The sequence below is a fragment of the Ptychodera flava genome, chromosome 13 (assembly GCF_041260155.1).
Source record: "Ptychodera flava strain L36383 chromosome 13, AS_Pfla_20210202, whole genome shotgun sequence".
NCBI classification, from domain to species: domain Eukaryota; kingdom Metazoa; phylum Hemichordata; class Enteropneusta; family Ptychoderidae; genus Ptychodera; species Ptychodera flava.
In genome coordinates this window covers 2972603-2998300 of record NC_091940.1, presented here as the reverse complement: position 1 = coordinate 2998300, position 25698 = coordinate 2972603, and the positions used below count along the sequence as shown (strand labels likewise).

Sequence of the window (25698 nt, the reverse complement as noted above, 5' to 3'; positions counted from 1 at the left end):
ATGCCAAGAATCAAAATCAGAGAGCAGTATAAAGATCACAGTTGACAGATTCATGTCTGTTGCATAGGATAGTTATATAGAGTGATGAAAACTCTCTGTATGTATGTTACTGATATCTATGATGGCTTGTTTTGAAAAGATGGCAAGTCTTTACTGAAACCTGGAAAGTGCATCACAGTTGTGTGACAAAATTTGTGTAAGGAATTGTGGTGTTTTGAAAAAAGTATTTGCTGTAATTCTTGTATTAGCAGCATGAAATTTGTGAAGAAGCTGAGAATTTCATTGAGTCCAGTGCACACTCACTGTGAACATAGAGTAGTATTGAGAGTATAGTGACTGGTGCACTCTTAACATAAGTGTGAACAGAAACGTTTGTAACAAATCGTTGTGTTACTTGTTTGACCTTTTGTCTGCAAGTGACATTGCATGTGTTGTAATTCATGCACAGAGTAGATAGAGAGAGGGCAGTGGGTGCTGTACCTTTGTACAAGTAAAGTAAGGTTTCCAAGGTTGGTCTTGGAAGCTGCATCAGTTCAGGATCTGTGACATCATGAAATAGATAAAGTGAAAGTAAAGTAATGGAGTGAGGGTGACGTTACGAAGCAATGGATAGATAAAGTGAATGCAAAGGTGGTATTGAGGTTTCATTGACTTCTTAGTGTCTTATTCTCCCTTGTAACGTCAAATGCTGATAGAAGAATGAAAAAGTTGTGCTGTGCAAGTTATAAACATTTGTCATGCTGAGGAAATAATACAGCTGCTCTCAAATAAATAATTTTTTATACTCGATGACTTCTATAGATTATCATCAAGGAATTTTCTTTGCATTGCACACTCTCAAGGTTTCAAGTGGAAGTTTGTTGGGCTCTATTACCAACTTAGAAGACTGATGTGAATAGCTAGGTCTTGTATTCATCATTGTTAAACACACCTGACACCCCAGTGCATAGTTTTGTTGTTTGTAAGCTTGTGTCTAAGCAATAGCCATTATATCTACAGCTTTAACAAGAATTGAATGGCAGAAATGCATGACAGAATGATTCTTTATCACTGCTTGACATGCATGATAGTATGGTGCCATGGTTGTTTATCAATGTCACAGACATGCATGATAGTACAAAGCTCTGATGCTGTATCACAGCTTGACATGCATGACAGTAGAAAGCTCTGATCCTGTATCACTGCTTGACATGCATGATAGAACAAAGCTCTGATCCTGTATCACTGCTTGACATGCATGATAGAATAGTATAAAGATATTGCACTGTATCATAGCTGGACATGCAAGTTGGCATCATATTCTTCAGTATGTACTATCACACAAAGTTTGTTTTCTCCAAGATCCCTTGGCATGCATGAATCTTCAAACTGTTTGCTGCATCTCTGCTTCACATGCCATTCTAATGTTCCATATTACATTCAGTCACATTATTTTCATTATTGTAGTTCAGCTTGCTGGTTTGTTTGGGTTTACATGCTGTAAACAAACACAGCTATGTTAGGTCTTCACAGTTTTTGCAATCATCATGACATGGAGGTAGCAGGTCTGTTACAAAGCTGTAATACATCATGCGTACATGTCAGTTTAAAAGTAAAGAAGTACCTTGCAAGAGGAGAGCTGGTGTATTTGGTAACAGTGGAAGATTCCTGGGTAGCACTGGTGTTTGTTGATTTGAGGACTTGTCATCTTCAGATGTTGTAGATTCAACACCAGTAGAAGGCCTTAGCAATCTTCTATTGGGTTGGTTGACTACAATGATTTCAGGCATGATCTCACAGGTATTGGTTGGGACTTGAGGCTGTACAGTGGCTGGCAGTGTGGATTCAGATGGCACTCCAGACTGCATTGACGGATGGGGTGAGAATGGAACCCCCTTAGTGTCTGCAAACATGCTGATGGCACTTCAGATTGTACTGATGGATGCGGTGAGAATGGAATCCCCTGAGTGTCTGCAAACATGGCTGACGGCTGATAAAATGGTCTTGGCATTTGTTCACTTGTGTCACTCTCGGTTGCTGACACATCAGGCGTTGCTGGTAATGGCGCATGTTGGCGAGAACTTGGAGGTGTTGGAGGTAGTGGGCTGTAGTATTTCGCACTTCTTTCATTGGAAACATATTTCACAGGGATACTATCCGGTGTGGGTGGTAATGGCTTTTGATATTGTATGCTGTTGTAATCCACTTGACCTTTGACCTGGGGGACATGTGGTTGGGAGTGCAAGTGTATATGCTCATGGACTATATCTGCAGTTGATGGTAACTGGTCCAATATTTCTGGAGGTGGTAACTGAGCTAAAACCTCTGGAGCAATTTTGTTTTTGATCTGTGGTGGAAGTTTAGCAATAATCTGTGGTGGAAGCTGATTGATCAGCTCAGTTGGAATATGAACACCACTCTTTGGGGCGGACTCTTCTCCCTTCTGTGGTTCAGATTTCAAAGTGTCTTTTGATATTGACTCTAACATTTCCCTCGGAACTAATTCCATTTCCTCTTCTGTGAGTGACTCTAACTGTTCTACAGATACACTCTTCAACATCTCCTTTGGTACAAGCTGTAACTGACCGGTGGTCAGCAACTCTAGTTCTTCTTTGGAAAATGACTGCAGTAAATCTTTGGGTACCAGTTGTAATTGTTCCTCTGGAGACAGCTGAAGTAGTTGTTTTGGCACCAACTGCAAGTGGTCTTTCTGCGCCGATGTCAATGCTTTCATTTTCTGTTTCAAAAGTTTATTTTCTTCAAGTAGTTGTTGTTGTTGTTTCTGCTGGAGTTGTAACTGCATATCAAATGAATCCTCCGGCCAGTCCTCTGGATATTGACTTGATGGTGTTGCTGGAGACCATAGATTTTGTAATGCACCTTTGTTTTTCACAAGACTTTCATCTTTAGCTTTTCATTATGGAAGTAACATAAAGAGTAATGATGATAAATTTGAGCAAGGAAATACTTGCACAACATGAGAACACATTGGTTGCCTGAATTCGTATCTCAAAGGTTGAAGTGTGCACTGATATTAAACATTAACAAACTTTGAGCAAGTCATATTAGCATCTACTATAAAAATATTGGTCTTCGTTTGATTTTATTTTACCAGTAAAGGTATAAAGTGTTACGTTACATGCTTGAAACTATTTCACCGCAAAAATGTGATGGAACAATGCTTGTATGTTATGATTATAGTAACAAAAAATACATCATATATTTATGGTCATATTTCTCACACCTGATATTTCAGTTTGTCTACAAGACTCAACGTCTCTGTTTACTAGTCACAGCTGTTACTATGATCTATTTCAGCTGATATCAACATGGTCCATATCAGCCTACATGCTTGCATCAACAATGAAGACTGTAAGAATTACTCCTAGCTTTCCTGACAAGAAGAACATCCAAATAACAATGCATCGATTCAACTGCAAAATTATTCACAAGTCATTGTTCTTCATAATAAAATATAGAGGGCTGACTGGCTCAACACTGTGATGTTATAATAAGAATATTTGTTGCAGGGCAGAGACAACTCTAAGTCGAGACACAGAGCATGACAAGGTTTGAAGTAGTACCTTGAGAACGAACTCTTGGTCGTCTCTCTGACATCATTTGCGACTGGTCTTCCTCAAATTGAACTTCAGAGAGAATCAGATGTAAAAAAGATTTAAGGAAACAAGAATTCATGCGACAAAAGCAGGAGAAACTTATGAGAAGAAGAAAGATGATAAAATTGTGAAGAAGAGTGAAAAATGAAAGAAAAGAGGAAGGAAGTGTGTTACCATCTTCAGAGTAGAAGTCAGCAATGTCATTGTCAGACAACACTTCATGAGTTTCTATGTCATCTTCTAGTGATAAGCACACAATGAGAAACACAGTAAAGTGATTGATAAGGAGAACACAGCAACACACAGAGAAAGAGGAAAGAAAGAGAAAGATGTTAATCAAGTTACAAAGATTGTGATTACAGAAAAAGTGGAAAGTTTTCAAGAAATGTCCATATGTCTTGATCTGACATACATGTCAGGCATATGAACAAGTAGAATGTGTGGTAGTTCTATAGATGTCAGATCTGCAATGACGTGTTACCATGGTGTAAGGAATAACAAGGAGGGTGAGTGAGATCACAAACACAAAAATTGAAAAAGAAATTGCCTGTATTATAGAACACAAAAACACTATATGACCTGCTGTATGGGTATTGATTGCTGTGATGTTGTATAGAATTATTCACTACAGTTCCACAGTGCATTCAAGTTAAAATGTACACTACTATGGGAACTGATATCAGAAATATTGGAGATAAATAGAAGATTTCAAGGTGGCCATGTTGAGACAACATGTAAATGCTAACAAAGAAGGAAACAGACTGGGAGTGTTAAGAAGGAGGGTATAAGCATCAGAAGTGATTCTTGATGTTGTAGCAGTGTATTGTATGTATGTTATACTGGACAATATGACAGCATCCCTTAGTAATTGTACCCACGGAGAATACTTTTAGATTTTCTTTTTTCAATCTTGATAATAAACCTTCTAGATAGAAATCATGAGCTCATGCCTGGTACACACAGGAATGGCTGCACTTATCTGCCATAATTTCTAAAATCTGTAACTGTTATGAAATCAGTTATCATATTGCCATGTCGGGCAGATAATTTACACCTACAGCTACAAAGTATTTATCCAAATAATGTCAGCGACTTACCCGCAATATTTGCATTATAATCTGTTGGAGATCCCTTGTCTGTTAAAAGTGGAAAGGTTTTAGAGACTAGTATGAATGGTACTGATCAGCAGAAGAAGATATGCCTGTATACTCATGGTCACATACCTACCTTGTGATTGGAAACAGTCACTGACTACCGGTAATGATACTTTTCATTCAAATTTCAAACAACCTCTCCCACAATGAAAACACAGAGTTTAATCCAGTGGTGAGACACATCAACCATCATCTGTGCAAACTGTCTGGAAATTTCAGTCTCTCATCAATGCTGCTATTCACCTGTATGTTACAGTATTTATTTTGCTGAAATTCCCAGGTAAGATTCACTCTTGAAAATAAATCAATTCTGTATAAAAAGTGTCAGGTCAGCACTTCAATACAATATCTCGTTAAAAATTTCATATTCAATAAAACCCTATGCATCTTTTACTATTGATATCAGCTTAGTCATGTGCTAACACAAAATCTGTACTTCTATAAAAAGAACGTCTTTGGGAATTTCATATTGGACACAAAGCCAAATGCCCTTTATTGTAATGTTACACTGTAGATTTGAAATGGGATGAATTTGGGATTTAAAAAGGAATGGAATGTCTTTGCTAGGTTAAAACAAGGATGTGGTATTGTCTCACCTTGGGTATAGACAACAGTGACTGCTATTTCACTGTCCTCACTCTCTGACTCAGTGTAGCCTTTGGTTGTGATTTCAAACACAGCATAAGAAAAGGTGAAAACAGCAACAGTACAGAGGAATGTGCATGAAGAAATGTGAGAGGTAGGAATAGATATAGAGGAAAGAAAATAGAAATAGAGAGAGAGAGAAGACAATAAAACTATGCTTCTCACTGAGGTTACACTATTGCACTGATCACATGTGATTGACACCAGTTTGTTGTCACTCTTTGGAATCAATCTACATGTACCTGTCACAACAGAAATTGTTGAGTTGAGCTGAGAAAGGACTTGATGATATCTGAATGAACATTCAAATTTGACGCACTGTGTCTAGGTGCAACCTTAGTGAGAATATAAACACAACCATAGATTGTAATAAGAATGGAAAGAAAGAATGCATGCAAAGCCAGCGTGCAAAGACAGGACTATCAAGGGCATCTCAGTTATCACTTCTATGGGAACCATTCACTTATCTTTTTACTTACGATCAGCTGACTCTGTCCTAGAAGATCGTTTGCGTTCATTATTAGCATCACCTTTGGACTGAATCATGCTTGCATCTCCTAGCATAGCAGAAGATGCAGTTTAATGCACAATGCATCACCAATTTGAAATAAAATGAACGATATTGATGCTGTTTCATTTGGATTGTGGGAATGGATAATGCAACAGGAACAGGGTAAAGGTTACTGGTCTCCAGATAATTATGCATTACAGTTTAAAGTACCCTAATATCTGTTGGTTAAAATGGGGTATGGAGTTTTCAAGGGAAGATAAGGTTAGAAGATGTACGTAAGTGTTTTGATTTCAATAGCAGTTTTTCCATACAAGTACAGGTATGTTAATAATAACTGTCTTGAAATATTAGATGACTGTGATCAGATAGTAAAGAAAAACATTCAATGTATCAATACTAGCTTGAGGCATTTTGTATCAGTTTAGCATTCAATCTGAAACTTTAAATTCAAAAACATCACTTTAAAGTTAACAGGTAAGTACTTTTATACAATCATTGCTGATTCTATTTGTGAACTACATACTACTGCTATAGGGAAAGAAGATATTTTACAAATTTCTGTTGTACTGTCAATTTCAAGTGGCAAATTCCAATATAAAACATTTTCTATGTACTTTAGGAGATGGATCAGGGGCCAAAAAACCTTCCTTTCTCAGTTGCTAACAGTTTCTTTGCATACACTGAGGAATCTAGAATTTATAGCTGAGCAGAGCATTGCTCACGTAGCATAGCACTGTACAGAAAAATCTGGAATCTCAATAATATGCCACTGAACAGAGCTGTGCTTCACTCCATTGTTGAATCAAAAAGGCAAGGTTATTGATAGACTGATGAGAAGATGTGAGAGGGTCAAAGGTCAGAGCATACTCACTTTCTGGAGACATGCCTTCAAGAGATCTTCTACGTACACGACGTAGTTTAACTGTGACAGCTTTAAAGAGATGAAGCAAAGATTTGTACCAAGACACAAAGATGAAGAGAGATGGACAAAACAGACAAATTACAGTGATTTCAGTCCAACTATGCTGAAACATTCCTAATGATTAAAGGCCTGTGCTGGCATCAGATTGTCTAGCAGGGAAATCTACTTATTAGATTACAATTTCTGTGGAAAACAAAAGGCTATGACACTCCGTAACCTTCTTATAAACTAAAACAAACTTGATCCCGGGGATCGAGTCCCTGGCCTTTAATCTGATAATTTTTTGCACTGATTCTAGTATTATTGCTATTGATGGCTATATCATAGTTGCACATGTAAAACTGACCAATACTTTGATCGAGTCAGTTGAGAATTAAGTGAGAAATTACAAAACAGGCAATATGAGATCACCATACAACATTCACGAATTATTTCTAGTCAAGTGTCTTTCACTGATAAATCATTACTATGGAATGTTATACAATGAGAGAAAATTTCAAAACAAGATCTAGAATTGATGGTTAAATGTGAAATTGTGTGGAAATTCGTATTATCACTAGCTAGATCTCAGAGATGACATTTCAACACTGGCATAGCTATTCATACTTTCTAGGATGATTTCATCCTCTGTTTGTAGAAGTTTTACAGACAAGATAGGATAAAGAAGAATACTGGAGCAACTGATGGGATTAGCCTGTCACTGTAAATGCTTCAACTTTAGGAAGACTTAATCACTGTAAATACAATGCAAGAAAAATACTGACAGACTTATGAGCAACTCATTCAGTGATGGAAATGGATAATTATGGATAGGTATGGACACCAAGCAAATGAAAATGGCTTAGAAAAAATATGAGTGTGTAATGGAAAGGCAAGAAACCATCAAACCTTGATGACATTCTTTGTTAAACAAATACCTTATGAGTTCTGCAACTATCCGTGGTGCTTATATCAACCAAGTATTGATAATCCATACATGTCAGTTTGTATTAGATTAATGATGTATTACCAACCTGTCAACATCTGGTATAAGTTGTGTTATGTCAGTCAGTTTATCAACGAGACAACAATACCTTAGGATTCATTCCACCATGCATTGACTGTTCACATTCTACAAAGCACTGACCTGAGTGAGGCATCAAGTATCTCTCTCATCTATCTTGGCATTTTCAAAGATGCCAGATAATTTGGAGTGAATTTACTGAACAGTTTTGAGTCCAGCATACATGAATGTCATATCTTTGTCACATTATAAATACCACTCAGGGTTTCCACACATAATGGTAGAGACCATTGATCAGAATTGAAGATTACAAACTTACCGGGAAATCAATAAAGAAATAGACAAAGTGAAGAGCTGATCTTGTCACTTTGTAAGAATTTACTTTGTTGGCTGGGCAGATTGGAAAATATATAACTAATGTAAAAAGAGTGTCTGAACAGACACATTTAGGACTATTCTTATTACAATAAACTACCTGTAACCAAATATTGATGACACCATTTTACATGATAAAGATACTGACACCCTGAGATCAGTCCATGCAAGGTAGACTACATGAATCAAAATACAATGGTTAATATCCTATGTGCAGTACCCTGTTGAGAAATGTCATTTAAAAATTAAACATTTAGCAAATGCTAGGAGTGTTAGGTTGTGTTACTGAATCATCCCATTACCATGGTAACAGACACTTACTGTCTGGATCATCATCTGTTACAACTGGTGACATATCCTTCCGTCTATATTGTCGTGACCTTCGACCTTCATTAAAATCAAATCCAACACAAAGTGATGGACAGTCAGCAACATTACACTTGTGATGTATTTGACTTAACAGAGTTATCTTGACATGAAATGATGTAACAAGTATCATGTTTCAGGTTATACAGTGTTTGTTTCAATGGAAATAAAATCCATTCATTATTACCAAAATACACATAAGAAAAGTGAAATCACTGTAAATCAACACTGACAGGGTTGCTGGGTTCTATCAAATGTCAGCCAACATGGTATCATACTATAACACGCTATACGGTACAGTACAAGAGATTTCCCATAATACATCATGATTTGTACCTATGTAGATTCCCCTGTGAAGTCTACCATGTCTCCCATGTGTAGACAAATTCCTTGACTAGTTGTAAAAATTCTGAAAACATACTTTTAAAATACCGTCAATGACGCTGTACCTTCTCTAATGTGTGGCCAGGTCAGGTAATTGGTTGTTGGCATTGAGTTATTGGTAAATAGTTGATGATGTAGGGGCATGAGGTGAGATATGGACCCAAAGAACCCAAAAGATGATTAAATACATCAATCAAAAAAATTCTAAGCTACAGTATAAACTGCCTAAAGATAGTTCAGTGTGGAAAAAAGTTAAATAATTCAGAAATAAGAATTAACAGTCCAAAATAGTAATGGCGCACTTCCCTACTGACCTGAGTGCATGTGAAATACCTGGCATCTGTAAATTAAATGTATACCAAGTGATCATTTTAAGTCACTTTTAACTGTTTTTAAGGATATTCCAAAGAATCCGTGGAAATGATGAAAAACGCTTATCTGGTCTTGTGTTTGTAAAACCTCATGGCTGATAATTGTCATAGTATTCAAAAGAAATTGAAAGTGAAGAAATTACTTTTTAATAGGCATATTTTCCTTGAAATACATGACCGTGTAAAGAATATATGCTAAAAGTGTTTAAGAGTAAAGTTCTTTTCAAAAAATAATTTAATCTGTGACCAAAGGATTTTTATTCTTTGAGTTTACAAATTCAAACATTGCAATTTGTTCAATCATCTTGTGCAGTGCAAAATTTATAAAATGACTGAAAAACAAAAAAAATTGGCAGAATTACAGTCTTTGTGATATAAAATCATGGGTTGACATCACGATAATCTGTTCGAAGTACTTTCTATAATTTAAAAAAGAAAAGTTCATGCAGAAACGGTAACATATATTGTCAGCAATGTAGTGTTAATTTTGACTTTACATCAAAATATGCCTTTGCTGGATACCAAATATGTAGGGCGAAATATTAAAATCAGCCGTGTTCAGCAAAATCCACACAACAGCATTGATCCTTTTCTAATTTGATTTGATTTGCTTATGTTATCCTTGTATGACAGTCAGTACAATATGGAACTTGAACACAACACAGTATAAGTATGCTGTAAATGAAATGGTGTGGCTGCATCCACATGCAGCAATAGGAGTGCCTTTGTCTCTCACCCCTCATTTCCAACCTGTCCCATCCCTGAAAAAATAGTTTGGTCTTATATTTATAATGTTAATAATTTCTGTATTTGTTAAAATGTGCGCATCTCAAAAACTTTTGATCATAAACATTTTCATTGTTTTTTATAGCTGACCAGTCAGTTAACCTGTTTATTTTGAATATTTGCGCATTTTTCTCGGTATTTGACATTTTCAGAATAGCTTCTTATTCAATTTGTCATTTTCTAAAAGTTAAAATGCTCCTTGTGTGGTCAAGCTTTCCACAAGCATCAAATGTTGTACTTCATATAGGAAGGTCTGCCTCTAGAGGGCGGGCATCATGAATAGTGTTTGTTAGTTATTTCCTCCACATAAACTTCTGATTGTACTGTAAACATTGAACATGGCCGACGTCCAATTTTCCTGTCTAAAACTTTCACTCATTTTCGTTCATATGACTCTGAAACTCAAGGAAACGATTGGGAAGAAAGAGGTTTCTTGAAATATTGAGGTACTCGCCGATATTTTGCAAAATTAAATGAGAAAAAATGCAAGGAAAATGCCGACAGGCTTACACAGTGACCGTTTTCAGACTCAGAGGCATATGATCATCTGCAGATTATGCAACAGGCCCATATCACGTGAGGCCATGAGGGCATATCCACGCAACTCAGTACCAAACACTAGCGCACACAGGGTGAGCAAACACAAAGTGAGTACCCCTAACGTCAGCTCAGTAGTCTGTAATAGATCGTTGTCAACTAAGAACCTTGGAGAAAGGCTTACATGTAACACTGTGGCTATGCCGCTAAGTCTCTTTTGATTTTTGTCACAGCTCAAAATCGTTCTCCTACACCTCAACCTGAACCATGAACACCCCCACCAGTTTATGATATGACCCATCACAATAGCATGACGTCAACCGATCTTGACAGACGGAAGTCTTGACAGACGGAAGTAGTTTGACACCAGCATACTGGTTTTCAACTCTAATACCTTCTCTGTCTATAAATAACACGAGAAGGTCAAAACACCTTTCTTCTCAATTCCCATTTTAAAGGATTGAGAAGATTGTGCTTGATTGAGAGAAGAGAAAGGATTTTGTAAATTTTCCACTGATTGTGTCCTCAGCCATACAGAATAAAGTGATGGAAAGTAGGGAGACTAGTTGCACCTGTTTTATGAAACAAAAGGATATTGATTTTTTCCAAATAGAAAAGACAAAAGAAATTTACATGCTAACTTTTTTCAGAGAATGACCCCTTCAGTTGGTCATAACTTGCTTCCCAAAACTGTGACATTTGTAGTACCTGCAGAATGTGACTTTTATGGTTATTTAATGGTTTCTTTGAAATTTATACTACAATATTTCAATGTACTTTTAATAAATATAATTAATCAATTATCTTGAGACTTCACATTATTGCTTTTATGCAGAACTGAAAAAGTTATAAGATGTTGGTACAATCAAACAGAATTGTGGGTAATTTATTGTACTGTGTATGGTGCCATCAACCCACATCATAGTACAGACCAGGATACATGTCAAAAGGTAATTTTTATGACCCAATACGTGACCTTTCATCCTGGTATTTGGATGGTACATAGGATTGATATCTTGACACACAGCTGAGAGAATAATGCAAAGTTATGCTTGGTATATGTGACATTAACAATTAAGAAGGCAGAGAATTCAGTGAATGTGGTTGGCTGTTTCAGAGAGTTTAATCAAACTGTGGATTTCATTAAAACAAAATACCACAAAGTTAAGGTCATGCTTGGGTCACGATAATGGCCAATATTGGTTGTGGGTGTAATTGAATGATAATTACACCACAAAAAGGGAAGTGAATAAGAATACAGTAATACAAATTCTTCACCTTCTCTCTGTTCAGTCTTTGTACTTGGTACGTCTGTTTTCCTCTCTGCATATCTGCCACTACTCTGCCTCTGTTGTTTCATTCTGGCATGGTAGCTAATGTAATTTTCATCTGCAAAAATCAAATCATACAATATTTGTTTCAAGTTAACAATGGAAAACTCCTAATATTGAGGAATAGTGGTAAAAACTTAAAGAGATCATGCATTGAACAAATTTTAATAAATAAATTTTCTACTACTTGACAGGTGATTATAATGCAGAGCTTCATTGTAGCAAGGATTTGGTAACATTGCATTTACATGTATGACAGTCAACTTGACCATATTATACCTGTCATAATAAAGTTATACGCATCAAAAACATTTTGTTTTGGTCACACTTCTCACAACATATTCTGTTTATCAATATGCCATGAAACACGCTTTCACAATTAGCAAATAAAATGATCAGAATATGTGTATCAGTGTTTGTTCGAAGTAGGACATGGAAACTTTCTACAATGAAAAGCAAACAAGGCAGTAGTCAGTTAACTTATGCTAGCATATCTATAATAAAATCTTTAGAAACATAGATTTTCTTAACCGCTGGGAATTATCAACAGTATTCAGGGTATGGAGTGAACTGCAAACACACCTCTTGGTTCTTGACGTGTTTTCAAAGAATCACCTCTAGATAGCAACGCCATCAGATCTGTTTCATCTTCTGAAACACAGAAAATCATATCATTTCTCATTAGTATACTGTTAACCTTAAGAGAGTTACCATGCACCTGTAAGAGAAGACTGGCGTGTCACTGAAGTGGATGGACTTACATGCACTGATACATGTATGCACCTATAACAGAATATCATGTCATTAGATTTAAATTAAAGAAAGAAAATGTTAGTTTTGTCAATGAAAGATTTCAAGTCCTAGAGTAGCATACAACATGCTGGTGTCTATCTCAAATGACACTGTTGATGCATTCCAACGCAATTTCCACTCCTGTAACCCCTGTTATCCCTACTTTCCGATGGAATCATCCAATCATCCTATCAAAATAAGAGGATGATGCCAAATGCTGGCCCTGAAGGGGTTAATGCATGATGTATCCTGTGTTTGCCATGCTGATAACTAAACATTTGAAGACACCATACTTTCAGTTCTGCATGCCCATTGTACAAATATCAGAGTTTAACAGAGATAGAACTTGACAATGTACGACTGATTGTCAAGTATTGTCGATAATCAGAGAGATTCATTAGAAGTTAAGTTGTTAGATGGTTGATGCATGCTTCTTTGACAGGTATAGTTACCCTGATCAAACTCCATTGGTTCAATAGTCTCAGGAGATACATCACCTAGAAGGAAGAATGACGCAAGATGTGAAATAGATGATCTCAGTCAATGAAATCACAAGAAGTGAAAACACAGAAGTGAAAGTGGAAAAAAAAGGGAAAGAATTGTGAGTAGAAGTGCCAGGTGTTTGACTTACTGTCACTGGATTCAGAAAGTGAGTATTCGTCAACCCAGTTGTAGGACTTGGGTAAAGATTGGTGTTGCTGAGGTGATGGTGATGATGGTGGTTGTGGACAGAGAGATATTTGTCCTTGTTTCAGAGGAAAAAACACAGCAAGATAAATCAACAAATAATCCTAGAAAATGGAAGGAACCATGCATTTGTCTCAAGCAAATGAGATCTATCCTTCATCAAAATACAGAGAGAGAGAAAGTAGTTTAGTAATATCAAGTAGAGTTTAAAGAGTTAGATTTCATTGAAAAATTAGTAAACCATAGTTAGAGTGCAGGCTGTAATAAACAAAATGAACTCAGTGAACAAACCTAATTCTGTGGAGATTTTCCACAATGGGTTAAAGTTTAGGATAAGTACAACAGTGTACAAATTAAAGTTATGTTGAAATGAAGTTTGAGCACAGTGACTCACTGTCATCGCATGTTGCATCCTTTTCAAACCTAGCCTTGCTCCGACGATAACTTTTGCCTTTACAGATAGATGAAGTAAAATGTAAGTACAGTATTACACTAGTAGTTGACAAGCATTGGACCAGGATAAAAGCCATACACTTTATATTTTCTACAATCAATACAGGCAAATCAGTCAGGAGGAAATTGGACAAGCCGGACAGGCTGCAGCCAAAGTCTTATTTCTCACATTCTCAGCAATATAGTTCACAGCCATTGTTGCCCCGAGCAAATTACAAACCAAGAAGGGAAACCACCAACTCACTCTCAGGAGAAACATTATCTGACTTTTTGCTTTTTCTACGTTGATGTGATAGAGTTCCTTCAGCTGATCTAGAATGTTTCCCTTGAAAGAAGTAGTCAAAAGTCAAAAGACAGTCACTGCAACAGATCCTCATCTATATCCATTTGATATGTTGAGGTTAAACATTTGGCAGTGCAGGCAAGATAGATTCTGCTCATATGAAAGGAAGCATTTTGTATGTTTTTGTTCAGCTAAATGCTTAGCTTGCAAGTTGAATAGAAAGAACAGGAACAGAGCTGTATAGAAAAGAATGAGGTAAGATTGCAAGTTTTGAAAAATAGAGGAGGAAAAAGAGCATGCCACTTACTGCGAGATCTTCCATGTTTTGATCGTTTTCTACGAGTAGATGGAGGCTCTACTCATTGAAAGACAGGAAGAATAACAATAAGACAAACAGAGGAATGGAAAGTATAGAAACAGTATTAAAGGAACTGGAGAGCTTGAAGAAAAAGAACATTGTGAAGTATGAAAAGAGCATGAAAGGAACAGATCTCAGAGTTGAAGATATTTGACAGACAATTGCAATCACAGGCATTTGATGTTGCATATCAGCACTGCATATGTTAATGATGAAATGTTATATTAAAGAATATGAATTTGAAAGTATTGATCCTATGCTTAAAAAAATTATGAAAATTATGGAATGTAAAAGTGAAGATTATTACTTTGTATCAGTTTCCGCAACAAACTAGAGTAGTTTACTTGAATGCATTGAGATATCAGGTTAGATAGCCAGTACTGTGCAAATTATGAACAACTTACCAGATTTATTATCTCTATCCTGAGATCTGTTTTTACTGTAATAGTCTGTGCAATGGATGAGAAAATGAGTGGTGAAAACAACACACACTGATAACCATGAATGCCAGACATAATGGATATAACCATAACATTTGACAGTTACAGGTCAAACTTTCAAAAAGGCCATTCAGATTGTCTTTCAGGTTTTCAACTCTGACGCTATTTTACTCAACTTTGCAAGACTTGACAGTCAAGATACTGTTAATAACAGTGGGGGCACTGACTTTTCTAGCTGGAATAAATTGTGGGCAGTCCAAATAGAACATGTCAGAAGCAGAGAAGTAATGATATTTATTGAATGTAATAATGAACTTGAAATCTACACATGGGGATCATTTCTTGTCACATACATTGTCATCAAATTTACAGCATTTACAGATGTCGAACAAACATCTCATCCAATTAAAAGATAAAACACAGAGGATGGTAAAATGTGCAGTTGGATCAAAGAATCTGAAATCTGGTACCAGAATTTGTGGTACATAACTAAGAATTTGACAGCATGGCACTCTTTGTGATCAATAAGGCCTGTATTGCTTGATAAACCACTGTCTTGGTTGCATCCATTGTTAATGTGTTGCAGAATGTGAAAAGTGGTGATGTTACAGAGTTGGGCAGTGAATGCATAGATACCAAATGGTCCATGCAACAATAGCAGTAGTACTGCATTGGTAGTGGACAGCTGATCCCAACACCTACCTTCTGTGTGAGAAGTTTGCTTTGGAGATGAGGAAACCCTCCTCACCCAGTGACCTTTCCCAGAAAACAGAAGAGTGAAAATAGAAATGAGAGGATTATAAGGAAAAAGAATGAAAGGAATAGAAGGCCTTGACATCTCGCATGCAGTTTTCAATACAAACCGGTATGTTTGTGTCACCTTGCCTTTGTTGTGACTATCACAAATAAACCCTGCATTGCCTGCCAACTAGAATTACCTGTAAGTACTGAACATGACATTGTCTACCTACAAAAAGGTTTTGATATTAAATTGCAAGTTACACCACAAAGGAAATGCTCCAGACTGAGATCCAATCCTTGCATATCTTTCAAGTAAAGCTATCTATCACTTTCAATATATCATTATACCAGGTCTTTAACTATTCCCACCCCCTTCAAAAAATCAGATTTGCACAACACTATCTACCCTTTTCAAAACTGAAATACAAGTAATGTGCATGGAATTAAAATTACTTTTTTTTCAGCAAGGGATCTCAGAAATGATTATTGGCACTTTTCAGGATTCTGTCCATTTTTAAAGTTGTAGAACATATTTGAAGCCACTTGATAAAACCAGCAAACTGTTGTGTCATGTTAGTATTATTGTAAACATTTGTATATAGGTTAATAAACACACAAATTGTGTTGTATTAAAGAACCCCAGGTATAAATTGAGGTTCATTAGAAACTTGTGTCTGTACTCAGTTAATATATTCCAAACCATGCATGGTTTTATGATTGTTGAATGTTCCCTACGCAGGGAAAAGTGGCCATGCAATAGTGGTCTGGAGCTATACCAGATTGTAGCAAATCCACGCTAATGACCAAGAATTATGCATGAATCAAGGGGATACACCATTCACCAAGAAAGGGGTGAATCAAGGGGATACACCATTCACCATGATAGGGGTGAATCAAGGTGTTAGTCATGAAGCTGTTGCTTTACTGTAAAGCACTCTTATTAGACTAACAATTGAGAGGTAATATCTGTATCTGTCAACAAGATTGATTAATGTGGCATGCTGGATAACAAGTCTGCAATACAAACCATGATCAGATGCTTCATCTGTGAATGGATCTGTGCCGTACTCACTATCACTGACTAGTGAGTCACTTTCTCCAGCTTTTCAAGAAGAAAAATGATATTACAGTTAAAGTCTTGTTTTACAGCATAGCTACAACAGAGAGTTTTGGAAGACACTAAATCAGTGCACTATGCATTTACATGCAGAAAGTGTACTGGTATAAGGTCTGGTAAAAGTGTAGTCAATATTTTACCAGTTACGACTATGACACCATCAACAACAGCAAGAATCCATAGAACGACATGTGCCTGTTGTTACCATTGATAGAAAAGGGCATGCAGTATACAGAGAAGAATAGAAAATACAGAGTGAAGGGAGTAAGTCATTGAGAGAATTCTTGTAACTAGGAATGTTACTCACACAGCAAGAGATCAGTGAAAGAGTTGGTTGCAACCAGTCTCTTTGTTGATCTTCCTAAAGTGATACAGGATGAGAAAGAGAGTGAAGAGACACTGCAGTAAAGTATGTGACATGCAGTGATACAGTGATAGTAGAAGAGACAGAAAGGAAAGACAGGTAAAAGCTGGAAGACATTGAGTTGGACATCTGGTGTAGACACTTACTGTCTGGAGTGTCACCGTCCTCAGGTTTCTGTTTTGGCCATATTGGACCCATAGGAAGCTCAGCTTTAAAGGACAGAAACAAACAGTGTGTTATGAAAAAAACTTGTTTACAAGTGATGAGAGAATACATCCAGGAAAAAGGACTGTTAAATTGACTTGGACAGAAATGAAACCTACCCTCAGTTGAATTTTCAGACTCTTTCTTGGGTTTTGGAGACTTATGTTCCCCTTAAGACAAAGCAGAAAATGCGGTAGATGAATGCAAAACCTACATAATACATTATAAGGGTGAGAACAAGCCAATATCAAAATATTGAAAAAGGGGACAAATCACTCAATATCACTCACTCTCTTGTATGTCAGAGGTAGTGGACTTCTGCCTGGGACTAGTCTCTCCTTGAAAAATCAAAGTTAAAGCAAAATAGTGAGAAAGTAAAACAAAACACAGCAACAAGGTATACATCAAATCAGGATCATAAGTTGAAGAGACCATCCAATGAAGTATGAAGACAGAAGAGCAATCACTTACTGTCTAGGGAAGCAGAGTCAGACTTTTGTTTTGACCGGTCACCTTGGAAACAAGAAAAAAAAGACAATGACCAAGTTCCTTTGACAAAAACAAAAAAAGTCGTCCGCAGGAAATGTGAAAATTCAAAATGTGACCAGTGAATATGCAGAAACACACTAATAGTGTAGAATCTGTGCAGAGATGTGTGGTTGTTACAAGAAACTGTCCTGAGAGGACACCATCAGAAATATATGGTGGAACCTTGCAGAGTGGTTGTGTTACTATAAATTAGACAATCCTACATCACTCCTTGTGTTAGTTGTGATTGCAACAAGATGCAAACTGTAAACTACACAGCATAACACTTCAAGAGCAAAATAGCACTCACACAACCTTTGAAGATATCATGGTGCAGTTGCCAGAGCAACCATGGCTACTGTCACTACAACACTGACATGCTTAAAGATATGACAACTGCATACCAGGTGTGAGAAAGGTTGAAAATATTGGTAACTGATTTGAGTTAAACCTTGCAGGGAATGAAACACAGACAACGCTGAATTAGACTACTGCAAACATTTCCTTTTGCACTTGTTTTGTTGGTTATCAGCAGATTCATGTACTTACTACCAGCATGACTTAAAGATGCAAGAACATATGTATCTGACAGCATGTTATAATAGTCCTTCTGTACTTGAACAAAATCACCTTAGGAACAAAAAAGAGATATGAAAGTTGAAATAAAACTGAAAACAAACGCTGGACAGGCAGACCATTGGCAAAACTCATCACAATTGATGTTTGCATTACCAATTTCAGACAAGCCTACTGACTACACAGCTTGGTTACCAGCTACTTTGGAAGTATCCAAGGCTGTTATCATATACAACAAGTACAATACATTAGAATATTGACTAGCTACCATTGACATGACCCATGTCTTAACAACAATATTGGTGGAAATGACAGAGTTCTTTGATGGATACTCACTTCCAACATCAGCCGTTAAGTCAGCTGGTTTCTGCTTCAAGTAAGAGGGTCTGTAGTCTCCTTGAGTAGGAGAGAAGTAACAACAAGGTACGGTGTAAGAACATAGTTCACAGAATAGACAATGAAGAAATGAAAGTGCAACAGTTGTTCAAAACAATGAAAATTGGAGAAATGAAAGAACAAAAATAGCAGTAGTGGTGTTAGAAGATAGCTTACTTTCATCCCCTTCTGATCTGTGTTGTTTGTAGTGTTTTATGGTGGCAGCTAAGGCACCTTTGTAGAAAGAAAATAGAAATTCTAAGACTCATCACACTATAGACAGCAGTTTGAATTCCCTCCATTTCACCCAGCCTTACTGACAAAACATTTCACAACTACAGACAGTGCCAAGATTTGGCAGTCAAGGTCAATCACACTGACATTTGGGTTCCTGACTTGGCTAGGCTGCACTTCATATCACATGTCATACATTTCACTTGCCATTTCAATATGACAATGATTGATGTCCAATTCTGCAATGTGCTCACTTGTTCATCTTGTTCATGTCATTATTCTGATTCTGACTGTTTACTCCACTATTTGTATATTTTGTAAAAAGCACCAACAACACAAATCTAATTATTGTGAAATATGTAAAATAAGCTAGTTTGCATTTAAACCAAATCACTGGCATGGTACAGTACTGTTATCAGTATTTTCCTCATTTACTTCAACTTCGTCATTATACTGAACAAAAACTTAATACAATAACAATGAACACAGAACCACCGAAGACTACTCTAATAACCCTGCCTAGTTAATTCAAGGCATGCATACGCTTTACCTCCAAGAAATATTTGCCAGACGCAATCATTTACCATAGTTTATGATTGCATTCATGTGGCAAATGGGATTGGAGAATGAAATGGAGGACACATCACTACCACATCAACCTGACACATGAATTGACATTATTTGCATGGTGCATGGTGATGTATACAATATTGTGATCTTCAAAAGACACTTGTACATTGCTCAGAAGTAACTAACTAGTACATGTGTGAACTATTGAGGAGATTAATTATTAGCAGAATTGGATAGAAATGTGAAAACTGCCATAACAATGGCCACTTAGGTAACAAACTGTGATGTTAAAGTAGATCACTAACATCAACAACAACAACAACAACAACAACAACAACAACATCAAGCAACTGCACAGCTGTTTGTGAAGTGCCAATGTGTACACCATAGCTCTCACTGTACTGTAAGTGTCAACACAGGAAAGGTTACACAGCAAGCTAGAGCCAAGAAAACACTGCATCACCATGCATATCATCCAAACTTACTATCTTCTTTAGGTTCAATTCTCTTGATTGTTTTTCTAGAAGATGCATCATTTCCTTCACATAGGAAAAAGGTACATAAGCACATTACATCATTTCACGTGACAGCTTTTGCTTCACCACAAATTGGCAAGCATCCCTTGATATCAAATGTCAGTAGAGTAATATGCCATCTAGGTATCCCTGTACCAATTTTCTACTATGTCAACTGTTTATGCATTACACGGTTGCTGTTATCAGTCAGATTTTCAACTGATGAATGCACCAGAAACTCATCACATGTGTATCAACAGAAAGGCAAAATTCCATGGCAACAAAGCCCTCTATGCTAAGGCAGACATGTCACAATGCAAGACTGTTGCAAATGCAGAAGTCTAGCAAGGCAGTGGTTGCTGATGTCAACTTACCAGCAGGGACAGTGACAAACTTGTCGTCTTCTGCAGATGTAGGAAGGAACAAGAAAATAAATTACAAAACAACAGAAATGCAGGCACAATGGCCACCCTTGTCCATGCTAACAGCTACAATTTTAACATTATATATTATTTTAAATGGATTAAGATATCTTCAGGTATTTTGTGGTTGGCATTTTTATAGTTTATAATGCAGAATAGTGTTGTTGAAAAATTAGTATCTCACTTACTTGTTAATTTTATCAAAATTGATATAAAGTAACATTCCATTTGAAACAAATCAACTTCTTTGCTGATATAACATATTATACAAATTACTATACTTCTTAATGCCTACAACCTACAAGTATAATTGTTTTAGTTTGAGAAATAATAATGCCATAATAGAACCAAGACCTTATTCAAACAGTAAACTAATTCTGTGTGCTTGGTAGTAGTTACAGTTTAACAATCAAACACTCTAGGTATGATGATGTTGTGCATAAATTGTTATTTGTTAGTCAGATACATATCAATGCAGTTCACATATACTGTACTCACTGTCAAAGACGTCTGAATCACCTGGCTCTATCAGTTGAAGGAAATCTAAATCCTCATCTTGGATTGGAATGGAACGGAATGGAATGGAATGGAAAGGTAAGGGAAGAGCAATTGACTAAACTGACATGATGGATGATATCACAACTACGACACATCACATGTTTAGGATCATGGAACCTCTCTGGCAAAATTTCAAAATTCAAATGTACTGGATGGAATACACTGTTGTTAGAGCACACATCACATAGTGTTCGGTCATCAAAAACATGTAACACAAGAACTTCCTGAGCGATGTACAGAATACATAATTTGGATATGAATTTACCAATGGGTTCTCAAGGGTATCATAGGATAGCAGTGAAAATTTTTGTGTAATGAACCTTTTTACCATACAGTCACGTCTGAATGACTTTCTCTTTATCTGCAAATGTTACAATAGAATGCTGTCTTGTTGCCAAATAAATAATATTTGCCCTATTCAAGTTATAACAGGGTAACAGATATTGTGTCTTACATACTAATCACAGAAGAACTTCGAAAAATGAAATGAGCACCACATATTTCCACAAATACCTGTTGGTTTTTTTCTTCTGAATGTCTGTTGTATTTATCTCATTTACATTTGTGATTTTTTTTAATAAATTCATCCCTAATTTGTTATTTTCATCAATATTGTAATTTGTTGACATGCTGGTCCTTGTTTCGTTCAGTCATTTTTAAAGTTTGGTATGTTGTTTTTAGTTTTATTTGGGAGAGAAGTACAAGCAAGAACAGTGCAATACTTATATGATCCCTTGGCAATGTTCAGAGTTATCACAATCCAATCATTGGCAATGTTCAGAGTTATCACAATCCAATCATTGGCAGGAAACATCAATTCTGCCACAAACCAGTCAGTATTAAAGCTGTACTTGTTTGCAACAATTCAAATTTGACCTAACAAAATCAGTTTAACCTAATACAGACACTGGCATCATAGTGTGACACATAACAGGGATGAAACGTAGGTGTTCTGCTGGTACAGACACAGTATAAGATACATTTCCAATATCTACATCTTACTTAGTAATGGATTCAGTATAATTCAGATTCCTTTCCTTACAGAGCAAAACACAAAGTCTACCGTATAATGAGTGAAATCTCTTTTCATCTTTGCGTACACTTGCTTTCAAACTCCCTGAACAGACCAAACTACATGTTTTACACATTTCAACTGTACCACTCTTTTCACAACTGGAAGATTATTTCTAAAGGGACTGATGTTGACCTTTCAATCATGTAACATAAACTCTGGACTCCAACAAGCCTACATCACCTACACTCTGACAGAACACGTCATTGCACTGACTGGCTGGCATACTCACTTTTATCAAGGTCAACTGCTGCAGTGTCTGGCAGTACAATCTTGTGAATTGGATACACAGATGATCCTGATGAAGGTTCTTTAGGAAAGAACACAGATTATTGTCTATTACAAATCACCATGTCAACAGAAAGGTTATAACCTCTGCTATGCTGGCAAATCAAGTTCGAAACAAACCACTGGGTTTAGTTTACTATTGGAGTAGTATCATTTTAGCGTCGGTCTGTGGTGTTACATACAACAGTTTGTCTACACATGGCATGACCAACAACTTCAACTTGAGATGCTGCCTTCATTCTCGGTATCTGTATTGATTACATGTACAGTAAGTCAAACTCTATGAGCCCAGTACTAGTGAGGATCAGACTTGTATCACACAAGTTATTCAAAGAAGCTCCCTTGATTTATGTTGGTACACACGATAGTGCACTATGTCATGCAGTGAATGCATAACACCTTGGCTGTCCTTAATGTGTGATAAATAATATTTGATAAACAAGGGTACAAATCCTGATACATGCTATGCACACAACTCTGGCAGATCGTCCATGTAGCAGACACGAACACAAAGTGTCTGTTACCGGGTACCAAAAACTATGAAAAATAGTAAAGAATGAGCTACAAAATCACTATCAGTTTTAAGGTGAAGGTAGAATAAGTCTGTGCCTTTGTATAAAATACTATAAAAATAGTAGAAAGTGAGCAACCAGCTGAAAGTTAGTCGAGGAGACCTTTACCGCATATCATTTGCATCTCATTGTCGGCTACATGGACTGTGTGCCACAACTCCACTGAATAAACATCAATTTTAGTTCAAATTCACTACAATGAAGTTCAATCAATCAATGTCAAGACAACAAGGAACTCATACTGCCTCCGTTCATTTGAACATAAAACATGCTGTACATGACAACATCTGCTGACATGGTCAACTTGTGACATCATCAAAGCATTATCACTGTATAAGTAAACCATGGACGATAACCCTACTAGGATACTACAGAGAACTAAAAACTTGCTCAGCTGACTATCTGACAAATTTAACTGTATCTTTCAGGCAATATGTCATCTATAGTGTTTTAATCATAATGTACATATAGATGAACATTTTTGTAGACTTGGTAATAAAAATGTGATTATATTTTTGACAGGTATATATCTAATAAGAACAGTTGCCAGTCCATCTGGACTCCAAACAAGCAGATTCACAGAACTGTACAACTAAACAAGGACAGCCTATACAATGTTATAATTTGGCCAAGCAGCTTTTGACTGTGATGTCTTTCCTGGGTGACTGGGTGCCGTACAATATGAGTTTGAATCCAATTGAAAATCTACTGAATTCTATAGCTCCTTCACGTGTATTAGGTGTCAAGTATAATAAAAGCTTCTTTTAGAGGAAGTTTACCAGAGAAAGACTTGTTTCTTGTTAATGTCATGGATTTAAGTTCCATACTGAAAACATTGATAGGTGGAATTTAACTGTGTTCACAAATAGCATACAAGTTGTCTTTACAACACTGTGCATGTGAAGGGTGTCACTTTTCAACTCTATCATTAGAAGGTGTGTTGTCTTACAATAAATGGTGCAGACAAACATTTTGAAAAATAAAGAACGGCATAACCATGACAAATTAAACATTATACCATGTTGGAACTACAGTATCTGAATTTACTTTGGAATGTCACATAATATTCATACCGGTAGAAATGGAGAAAATATGCATGCAACATTATAGTTTCCATATTGTTTAACCCTATGTAAATGAATGAAACCTAAAGGTGAAGACTATACTTGACTACTGTGAGGTTACACAGAGTTATAATGTGAGTGAAAACACTTGATTTAATCAGTGGAAACTCACATGGTTTTCTACACTAAGAGTGTACAGTACAACTAGTGTAGTCAATACTCTTACTTTTGCAGTCTCAGTGAATACTGTTAGAATAGGGTAACTTCACACAGACTACTGTTATTGGTTTGAAACTAAGGATGCCTACATGCTGAAAAGCAATGAGGTACCTTCAACAGTTGGAGATGTGGAGATAACAGGCACTACAGGACCTTTCCTGGTGCCTGTCTTGGAAGATGGTCTGAGACAATTGCCAATGTACAAACCAGCTGAGAAAGCTGGCATGAATATCCCCACTGAAAATTAGATCATAGAGTTCAAGGATATAAGACTGTGGACACTGTCTGACGATATTATTAGAAAGAGAAAGAAAGACAGAAAGAAAGAGATAGAAAGAGAAAGAAAAGAGGCAGAGAATGTCTGAAGGGGGTTTTGATACTCACAGGCATAAGCTGTGACACTGGCCATGAGGGCAGCTGGTAGGAAGAATGAATCTTTTGGTTGAGGAAGACAACAGACAATATATCAGAGATAATCAGAGCAAAATTGGCAACAAAAAAGAGCAGGGCAGAGGGGGGGATAGGGAGAGTTACAGAGATGAAGGAAAGACAGGAAAGGAAAGACTAAGTTAGAGGGTTTCCATTGTTTTTTTGTTGATTGTTTTCATTTAAATGCATGCTACTTAATACTACTGAACATGGTCTGTAAGTATTAAAGTTTGTGAAAGATTGTGATAACAAAAAAACACCACATATACAATGTATGCAGTCCAAGATTAATCAATGTTTATTCAGGTTAATGGAGTAAAGTCTGAATTATGATCTATTCTACTGGTCTATAAATTGCTATATTCAATGGTGACAAACTCTAGATATGTATATATCATAGTAATGCTGTGAGACAAACTGTACACACATCACTGTGTTAAAAATGATACTGGATCATGATCATGATCTATAGACAACATCTGACAACAATGGCAAAGGATTAGTTTAATAAACGAGTAATGAAAGTAACAACAGAGTATCAGGTACCCTGTGATGTGACCGGTCATTTGCATACACTCATGCTGAGAAATGCATGCAGATATACACCCAGGCAAAACAAGCCTGTAAAGCACATTTGATACTCACTAAATGCACTGAGATGAGACAACAGATCTTTTATCGATGCTGCTGTTGCATCATCACCTTCAAAGGAAAACGGCAATGAAATTTCAGCATACAGAGCAAGAGAGCTGCAATGATGGTTTTAGCATTCCATGCTTAACTCATGTCTACGTACCATGCGTTGGAGGATAAAGGTGGTGTTCTTGTCAATGTTTCAACATCTGATCATCTTCTC

The 25698-nt window shown here is 36.6% G+C and overlaps 1 protein-coding gene across 50 annotated transcripts in view; it reads right to left on the bottom strand.

Moving 5' to 3' along the window:
• LOC139147099 (uncharacterized) overlaps window positions 1–25698 on the bottom strand; it is a 137390-nt gene that overhangs the window by 17225 nt on the left and 94467 nt on the right. For 13 of the 50 annotated variants that reach the window (XM_070717996.1, XM_070717973.1, XM_070717962.1 and 10 more), the window contains 25 exons: window positions 25488–25544; window positions 24798–24848; window positions 24525–24650; window positions 22503–22580; window positions 21139–21195; window positions 20593–20622; window positions 20189–20242; window positions 19077–19133; window positions 18861–18920; window positions 18498–18578; window positions 17892–17933; window positions 17711–17758; window positions 17540–17590; window positions 17363–17425; window positions 17160–17213; window positions 16763–16837; window positions 15697–15750; window positions 14959–15003; window positions 14504–14551; window positions 14158–14238; window positions 13405–13518; window positions 13226–13270; window positions 12564–12632; window positions 11929–12039; window positions 8528–8593 (listed from right to left, as the gene is read on the bottom strand). In XM_070717996.1, the coding sequence (XP_070574097.1) occupies window positions 8528–8593; window positions 11929–12039; window positions 12564–12632; window positions 13226–13270; window positions 13405–13518; window positions 14158–14238; window positions 14504–14551; window positions 14959–15003; window positions 15697–15750; window positions 16763–16837; window positions 17160–17213; window positions 17363–17425; window positions 17540–17590; window positions 17711–17758; window positions 17892–17933; window positions 18498–18578; window positions 18861–18920; window positions 19077–19133; window positions 20189–20242; window positions 20593–20622; window positions 21139–21195; window positions 22503–22580; window positions 24525–24650; window positions 24798–24848; window positions 25488–25544 (1617 nt within the window). Of the gene's footprint in view, window positions 1–480; window positions 541–1603; window positions 2890–3563; window positions 3627–3770; window positions 3837–4693; window positions 4733–5346; window positions 5407–5874; window positions 5953–6777; window positions 6838–8527; window positions 8594–11928; window positions 12040–12563; window positions 12633–13225; window positions 13271–13404; window positions 13519–13854; window positions 13912–14157; window positions 14239–14503; window positions 14552–14958; window positions 15004–15696; window positions 15751–16762; window positions 16838–17159; window positions 17214–17362; window positions 17426–17539; window positions 17591–17710; window positions 17759–17891; window positions 17934–18497; window positions 18579–18860; window positions 18921–19076; window positions 19134–20188; window positions 20243–20592; window positions 20623–21138; window positions 21196–22502; window positions 22581–24524; window positions 24651–24797; window positions 24849–25487; window positions 25545–25698 lie in introns of all 50 variants that reach the window. The other 37 variants (XR_011555636.1, XR_011555637.1, XR_011555638.1 and 34 more) reach the window with 36 other exon arrangements.